The following is an 8,982-nucleotide window of genomic DNA, read 5'->3' as shown; positions in this document are numbered from 1 at the left end:
AGGGACGATGACGGCTACGCACATTCGGCTCGCTTCAGTGCTTCTAGTCGCCGCTAGGTGGTCTACGGATATAGATGTGATATTATTATTTCTTTGAAGATGAATAGATAAAAAAAATTCCCGCAAAAAATAAACTGTTTCCAAGGGGTCCTTTTCGTTTGTTAGAAAATCCCTTAGTCCACCATATATGTTTGGCAATCCTACTGCTAGCGTCCTTTATTTTCAGAAGGTGTTACAGTTTTAGAATGATCTCTGCAATAAAAGAGGCCCACTTGCAATTTATACAAAAACAATGACAACTCAAAATAGCAATTATTTGTCAAGATAAAAATGCATGGCTGGCAAAATTTCCAAAAATTATCAGCAAATTTTGACAGCCCACATAATATGGACCTATGTGATCTTTGGAGTTCTTCAAATGCCACAGTTTTGGCACCAAAAGAACTTTTCATAGTTCTTATAACTAACAATATGACTACTAAAAGAACAGCAAGCTTTAACAGGCATACATTACACGATAAACAATGGGTCAAAAAGAGCGTATGGATATTCATTTACAGATTTAATGCATCATCTCTGGACAGCGGACTACCATAAAAACAACATTGGAAAAAAAAGAACAAATCATTCAGCAGGGAACTAGCCCACGCAATTTATTAGCAATATGCAACAAGTGGTCAATGTTTGTGGGTGGGTAATTCTGGAGAAGCTTGAGGTTTGCAGTGAAGTCGCCAGCCAAGAGCCGTCTTCGAACAAGAATTAGCATTGCACAGCAGATCCTTAACAAGGTGGCCTGCAACAAAACAAGATGAGTTAATCTATTGCCTCGGAAATGCATCACACGGGACGAAAATATAAATGGCAGCTCTCTAACCTGGGGCCCCTCTGGATCACCTAATAACGCATCCCACAGGTGGATGCAGTCACGGAACTTAAACTCCTGTGTCAATAGCAGGGTGATCCATCTGAACGCATAGAACTGTGGGTTAACCTGGAATTGATGGAGGAATGTCACAATGGAGGCTAAAGTATATGTAACAATATATTAATTCTGACCAGTTAAAAATGAGTAAGTACATTAGATCCGTACCTTGGTTACGACCTCTAAATGCCGCCAGAGCTCTTCATCATGCCTTTTCAGGAGCTGGGATAGTTTACTGATTGTGGAGCGTATACCAACAACACTGTTGTCAAGCTGCTTGCAAAAGTTATCTCGAAATCCACTTAGCACCTCAACAAAACAGAAAAAAGCATCTGACTCTGCTGAAGCCTGTTCATACAAAAGAAAAATGGAAAGTACATGGTCATCAAGCTTCCATGATGCATAATGCGACGCATTACGCATGGTGCATGGGCTAAAGCTATTTGATATTAGCAGCCATAAATCAATAAGATATTCGCTTTGGAAAATTCAGGAGCGGGGTGGCCTTGTGAAATATAGCCTCGCAAAGAAGGAAATGCGTAGTTGTACTATGTAGGCCATAAGAAAAACCTTGTTCCTTGCAATGGGTCTACAAAACAACAGTTGGCAAATCTATGTCGGATTTTAGTTGCTACAATAATCCTTATTAACTAAAACATGGAGTCTAAGCTTATCATGTTAACCAGACTGTAAAGGAGAGAATTCCAGAAGTTCATGGGTTAGGTTGAGCCTAATCTGTAAACTCCACAAGATACTCCTCTAGAAGCTTGCAGTAGGATTTATATACTCTAAAAATCTAATGATGCATTTTGACACATTCGAAATTATCGACCGCCAAACTGCATCAGAGATGATTCTTTCTTAGCTCTTATTTTGGTTGGAAGATAAAGATGTACTTTCACTGTTTTCAATACATGGCACTTTTGAGCGCATGTTTTAGCAAAAAAAATGCAAGGGTTAGGTCTAAATCCCCCTCATAACAAAGATGTGGGAGAAAAGTCTAAGAAAACAAACAACGAGAATGCATAATCAACTATGGGCAAGATGATAAAAGATGAATGCAAAGGTGCAAAGCTCCAAACATTTGGGAAGGATATCTTGGTTGAAAATACCAGCTATGCAGGAAGCATATCATGACCAAAAGTGCCAAACATTGTGAAATAAGTGAGTATATACAGATGCATCACATCATTTACTATACGATTCAAAGATTCAAACTCCAGTACTCGTTGCATCATCACGGGTTGCATATTACATCAATACTAAGAAAATAAAATTTAAGACAATTAATACTTTGAAGCTATAAGGAAAATCACACAATCTTTAGCATGGCCAGTTTGTTTCATCACCACAAAAACTAAAAAAAAGTTTTTTTAAAGCAAATGGGGACATTAAGAGAACTTACAGAATTACTTTGGTCTGGATCATTCTTGAAGACATAGTAGAGAGGTGCCAAAACTTCATTCATTCCTTGTACATACCTTATACCCGGGTTTAATTTTGCAAAGATGGTAAGTATTCGCTTCAGTGACTCCTGGAAAAAATACATCACATTTTAGATTTAGACTAAATAGAAGTACCAGAAACAAGCAAGAACTGGCATCATGTTTAGACAATAAATGCCTACCTGATTAGACAAGGCATCAGAAGAACCGCCATTGAAAAACTGCATCTCAGGATGAGTACGCTTAACATCTCTATCAATCTGCTCTACAGTTTCAGATTCCTGAAAGTATTCGATAACATTTACATTTTAGTAGCTAAGACACTAACATATTTATCACAACATTAACTAACAAGCAGAATGCAAAGGGAGGTCTCTCACAAGCAAAGCAGTTGCAAGTTGCAAAACCAAATAAAATGAATTAATAGAAACAATGTACAGAGTATGGCAAACAGCCAGGAAGTACAGTAATTTTAAGTGCAGTTAAACATTACCTGGAAGTGTTGGTTCCAAACACTAGTTTTCCCAAGGCTTAGAGGATGTTCGTCCTGGACGATTTCCGCCCTTGGGAGAAATCCAGTTCCTTCAGAATTATGTTCCTTCCTTTTTGAAATAGTCATTTCCATTCTTCGGGTAACTTCTGACTGACCAGAACCAAAATATATTGTTGTGCAGGTTGGTTAAAAATGGGAAAAGGAACCACCACAAAGTAGGTAAATTAAAGAATCTACATCACAGTAAAGCACATTATTAATTTAATGTATGGTGTGTGCGCACACGTGTGGTTGTGGGGTGGGGTTTTCTAATTATGGATCGTGCTAGCTGAAGATTGACGTTTTCTAGTCAAATATTCCATATGGTCTACTTTGTCTGTCGTTTTAGATCACTCATCTCTTCACACCAGCATGAATCAGCATTTATAGTTCAGGTATTTGAGGGAAATGCCATCTCGACAATAAAAATGTCTGCCATTTGCAAGCCAAAACAAACTTGCTAAAAATATCATCTATTTCGGACTGATTCTAGTACAAAGTTAGGAGGGGAAAATTGTGGCAGCCAGCATGAGGTGACTGTCTACCAGCCTGGCACCAAAACCAACAAAATCTTAAGATGTTAAGGACTAGGTTGGGCTTCTAGAATAAGCTGGGTAGGGGGGGCGCTTATTTCCACAGCAAGTCATAAGCCCCAAAAGAACTGGCCCTTAAGGAGTGTGTTTCATGCCCGTAACTGATTTGGATTATTTTTTCAATATATAGCTACCAACACACACCGGTGCTCTCCTAGCTCTCCTAGGGAAGGAAAGCATTGTTCCTTCTATTTAAACACATAGTAAGTGGTGAACAACTAAAGAACTCGTGCATCTGCAATGGTAAAGAACTAAAGAACTCATGCATCTGCGATCGTAAAGAACTTACAGCGCAATGTGCATTAAAAACTTACAGGGTTAACCAAAAGCTCGTCTTTGAAAGCACTGTACTGGGACCGCTTTTTTTCCAGTTCGTACGCCCACAGAGCATGATCCATTGGCAAGTACCCCAAGAGAAGCTGCTAACTATCAAAAAAGTCAAATAAATTTGTAACATATTAAAAAGGAAAAAAAATATCGACACCGCCAACAGACTAAAATGCATTCACAATATCCATTTTACCTCAAACACTTGCCGTTTGTTCAACAGTTTCTTCTAATCTAAACCTATAACAGTAGCTATTCTCAAACCTCTACAATAAAATTAGAGCATGGCTCCAAATTATGATGTGCAATGAAATAAATTCATAAAAAACAGCAAAGAAATGCAAAACAGAAGGAAAAAACTCGAGGCTCGTTTATTTGGCTTCTGGGGAGATCTCAACAAGCTTGAGAATTGTTTTTCCCCTACTTGGGAACTTGGCATGAGAAGTCTATTCATGAAACAATATTACTACTCCCAGTCTAGAATATTTCAAAATCGTATTCTATTAGTGAATCAATTGTTCAAGGACTTATTCATGGAATATAAGTAAATTCCATGAGCGCTTCATGTACTATGCGAGTCCATCGTTAAGTAAGCATATATGTTTGTATTTCATTATAAATGATGCATAAGTTTGAAGACCAATCACATGGAGGCTAATTTTTTTTCATAAATCTAATGTGTGTCATGCCGTTCAAAAGATACTATCCTGATTTAGGTGAACCAACCATGGCAACCCCGTCCTAGACTCAATTGGGGCATCATGCCATATATGGAATCAACAATGATCATACGAGGTCATCAACAAGCATCAGGGCATAATAATGTAACTCTTGAACTTTCTTGCCAATGTCATATCACTAGCATGTGAGTGAGAGAGCAAACACTCGGCCAGGCCCAAGCAAACTGCACGAACACATAGTGAAAAAGTTATACGAAGAAAATGGGAGAATTCCCAGACCTTCCAGACAACAGGCCGCACGGCGGGGTCGTCAGGCACGCCCTGGCACGCGAGCCTCCGCAGCTCCGCCAGATCCACCACCTTCCTTTCCAGCTACACGCACCGAAACACAAACAGACGAACGAACAAGTTACAAACCAAAGCTAAACAGCGAAGTCCCGTGACTCGACCGCGAGAGGCCAACACTCACCGCCGCTTTGAACTCGGCGACGAGGTGGGTCCGAGACGAGGTGGCCGCGCCCTCGTCACCGCCGCCGCTGTCGGAGTCGGAGTCAGAGCTTGCACCGTCGCGCCGCGCGGGTTGACGAGGGGGCGGCGGGGTCGGATCGTGCTGCGGCTTGGGAGGGGGAGGTGGGGGAGGGGAGGGGGCGCGGGGAGGGGAGCTGTGGCGCGGGCTAGGGGCAGGGGCGGACCAGATCGGGCTGTTGAGCCAGTCCGGGACTGCCTTCTGCCTGGGTGTGGATGTTGGGTTTGGGTTGGCGCCGTCGGCCATGGCGGCTGCTGAGGCCGGGGGAGATGGTGCCTGTGGCGGCGATGGGTTTAGGAGTTGGGAATGGGGAGGAGTCCCCCGGATCGGAGGGGACGGCTGGGTTGGACTTGGACCGGTCGGTGCCTCGGTGTTCTTCTCTTCTCCAGCTTTCTTTTCCTCTTTTTCCTTTTCCTTTTCTTTTGAGATGAGAAGAAAGCTGCTGCTTGGCTGACATTCAGTCACCTGATGTTTTTCCCTAAAAAAAAGTCACATGATGTTTTAATGTTTTAGTGTCACACAAAGTTACACAATATTTGACTGAAATCTAGAGAAAATTTAGAGACATTAAAACATTACACTAAGGACTAGTTCTTTTGGCCGACTTAAAAAATAAACTGCCTCTCTTCTAAACTGTTAAATCTGTCGGGTTTTTGCGTTCGTGGCTGTTAGATCTTCACGTGGGGTTTGTACGTTCAAAGCACCAAGTGCCGAATGAAACCTAATTGTTGCTCCAGAAACAAATTCAGACGTCTCTTGTGATTTTGGGCAATTGAACTATGATGTAATGTGTCGGTGAATTTATCAGTCGATTTGCATCTGAAAGAAAAGGCCAAGCAGGAGTGATCATCATGCTCATGAGGTGCAGCCCTTTGCATCTCGATGGACACACTCGAGGTGATCATCATGCTCATCCTGCTCCTCATCGACAGGCCAAGCATATGGTCAAGGCTTGCTCGCATGGTAACTGAACTTGCAGTCCAACAAAATTGAGGGATAGGGACGCGTCTTCGGGCGACGCCAGTGAAGCGCCGGCTGTGATTGGAGTCGACCCGCCGATGATTGACGACGCAAGTTACACTTGCTGCAAGCCTGAAACCCATTTAATGGAAATCGATGTGCAACCAACCAAAAATCACAGGTTACTTAGGATTCTGATTCACTTCTTCCTTTACTTGATGTTCGTTTATATAATCTCCATCACATCGTCGCTCCTTCCACACCATTGTCAATACTCGTCTAATTGATGATCTTTTATCGGTTAACTTTTTCAGGCACTATCAGTCAAATTGTTTGTCGGTTCTCGGCCTGGTGGGCCTAACTATGACCCCCTAGGCTGGTTTTTTCATGGGCCCCTTTGGGTAGCCTATAGTTGATTAAATGGAGATACGAGAGACTTGGAGTACAATTCGACGATACCAAAGTTGGAGGGGGTCTCTGCCTCCACCGATGTAACCGACCTACTTGTGTAAACCCTAGGACCCCCGGTGTGTATATAACCTGGGGTCAGGGTTGATGTAGATTAGATTCAATCCCTTAGTACTTGACATGTACTATGTACATACTCAAACGCAAGCATGATGCAGGGTATTATCTCCTTTGGAGAGTCTGTACCTGGATAAACCTCGTCTTTTATTACCATCGTGTCAAGTCGCCTAGTTAGGATACCCTACCAAGGGATTTGTTGGATTAAGATCCAATAGTGGCGACCCATGCAGGTCCTGGTAAGTGAACGTCGGGCTCGATGACGGTTCGTATCAACGCTTAGACCGGCTCCATCATGATCTTCCCGCCGGGTCGTATGTTCGTCTTCGGCGACATCACCCTCATCGCCAACTCGATTGGAAACCTCGGCCAGGGCGAGGCTTTCACTCTAGGTCAGATCGTAAGATTCGCCAAGATGGATTATACCGTGGACTGCCAGGGAGAGCCAATATTCTTGGACGTCCAGCCAGATCCTAGAACAACAGACATCGGTTATACCAATCTCGATGTCAGATCAGATCTAGGAGTTACTGGAGAAGTCTATTTTTGACCCACCCACCACTAATCTCGTCGCCAATGTTGAAGATTTCACTTACGTCCTTAAAGGAGCCACCGAAGAGTCAGAAGACACGGAAGAAGAAGTCTGCGAGTCTGCGGAAAGCCGACCGCCAGCCACAGTGCCCTTGCGCAAGTGGCAAGAGACTTTGACCTACGAGTGTTGTATGGCGAACACGCTAATGCCAGTCCGGACAATGGTAACGGCAACGACAACAGCAATACCAATGGCAACGACAACGACAACGTCGGTGATGTCGAGGACGACCCTGATACGTCTCCAACGTATCTATAATTTATGAAGTATTTATGCCTTGTTTACAAAAATTCTATATGGTTTTGGTATGATTTGAATGGAACTAACCCAGATTGATGATGTTTTCAGCAGAACTACCATGATGTTGTTTTTTGTGCAGAAATCAAAGTTCTCCAAATGCAACGAAACTTTTTGATGATTTTTTGGAACAAAAGAGGCACTAGAAACTTCGTGGGAGGACCAGGAGGTGAAGGAGGTGGCCACTAGGCACCAGGGTGCGCCACCACTGGCGCACCCTGGTGGGTAGTGGGCCCCTTGAAGCCTATCTTAGCGTGAGACTGACACCAAAAAATCCTATATATTCAGAAACCCCCAAAAGTTAACCTATACGAGAAGTTCCGCCACCGCAAGCCTCTGTATCCACGAAAACTCAATCGGGAGCCCGTTCCGGCACCCCGCCGGAGGGGAAAATCATCATCGGAGGCCAACTTCATCATCGCGACGGCCACCATGATGAGGAGGGGGTAGTTCACCCTCGAGGCTAGGGGTATGTACAAGTAGCTATGTGTTTGATCTCTCTCTCTCTCTCCCTCGTGTTCTTGATTTTGCACGATCTTGATGTACTACGAGCTTTGTTAATATAGTTGGATCATACGGTGTTTTCCCTCTCTGTCTTGTTGTGATAAATTGAGTTTTTACCTTTGAGGTTTCACTTTTATCGGATTGAATACTTTGTTAGATTTGAGAACACTTGATGTATGTCTTGCATATGAATACCCGCGGTGACAATGGGGTATTATATTGATCCACTTGATGTATGTTTTGGCACTCAACTCGCGAATTCCCGAGATGGCATTGGGGTAATCTATGCATAGGGGTTGATGCATGTTTTTTGTCCTACTTTATCCAATAGAAATCTTGGGGCATTCTTTGAAGTTCTTTGTGTTGGATTGAATATTATGAATCTGAAGTTGTTTGATGCATATCGTATACTCAACTCACGGATACTTGTGGTAACATTGGAGTATCTAGGTGACATTAGAGTTGGTTGATGTGTGTCATATGGTGTTATTTTAGTATGAACTCTAGGGGTGTTTGTGACACTTATAGGAATAGCTCAATAGATCGATTGGAAAAGATATCTTTAAGGTGGTTTCGTACCCTACAAACAATTTCATCTTATGTTCTCCGCTAGATAAGAACTTTGGAGTGATTCTTCGTCGCACATTGAGAGATTGTTATATAATTCAACTATGTTAGCATTGTTGAGAGAATGCACTAGTGAAAGTATGAACCCTAGGCCTTATTTCTAAGCATTGCAATACCGTTTGTGCTCTGTTTTATCACTTGCTACCTTGTTGTTTTTATATTTTCATATTAAAAAAGCCTATATGTACTATCCATACTACACTTGTATCACCATCCACTACTGCAGGATGCTACTAACGTGACACTATGATCAGAGACCCTTTGATGAAACTGTGTGCGATGCATTAATCGCAAACGGTGATGTAAAAAACCCGTCAAAAAAGGTGCAAAACGTTTGCGATGGCGGATACATCAAACACGGTTCAGATTTTAGTTGCGTGTGCGATTCTAGGCATACGCTTGAGTTCAATGAACTATTTGCGATGAGGCAGAACAACAGAAACAGGTAGCCA

The 8,982-nt window shown here is 42.6% G+C and overlaps 1 protein-coding gene across 1 annotated transcript; it reads right to left on the bottom strand.

Moving 5' to 3' along the window:
* Positions 1–472: 472 nt before the first annotated feature.
* Positions 473–5,414, bottom strand: LOC125537807 (uncharacterized). The gene is made up of 9 exons (XM_048701116.2): positions 4,969–5,414; positions 4,779–4,871; positions 3,807–3,911; positions 2,861–3,010; positions 2,550–2,648; positions 2,328–2,456; positions 1,091–1,270; positions 875–991; positions 473–793 (listed from the first exon to the last, which is right to left on the bottom strand). The coding sequence occupies exons 1-9, from the start codon at positions 5,269–5,271 to the stop codon at positions 629–631; spliced, it is 1,341 nt and encodes a 446-aa protein (XP_048557073.2). The 5' UTR covers positions 5,272–5,414; the 3' UTR covers positions 473–628.
* Between the last annotated feature and the right edge of the window lie 3,568 nt (positions 5,415–8,982).

Source organism: Triticum urartu, chromosome 2A, assembly GCF_056163025.1.
Source record: "Triticum urartu cultivar PI428250 chromosome 2A, HENAU_Tu73, whole genome shotgun sequence".
Taxonomy (NCBI): Eukaryota; Viridiplantae; Streptophyta; class Magnoliopsida; order Poales; family Poaceae; genus Triticum; species Triticum urartu.
This window is presented reverse-complemented; position numbering and strand designations above follow the sequence as displayed.

Excerpts from the sequence above, each read along its gene's own strand:
- LOC125537807 (XM_048701116.2), bottom strand. The coding sequence starts at position 5,271 with ATGGCCGACGGCGCCAACCCAAACCCAACATCCACACCCAGGCAGAAG. Across the intron at positions 2,649-2,860 it reads TTTGGAACCAACACTTCCAG|GAATCTGAAACTGTAGAGCA; the intron begins GTAATGTTTAAC and ends GAATACTTTCAG. Across the intron at positions 794-874 it reads GTGATCCAGAGGGGCCCCAG|GCCACCTTGTTAAGGATCTG; the intron begins GTTAGAGAGCTG and ends GTTTTGTTGCAG.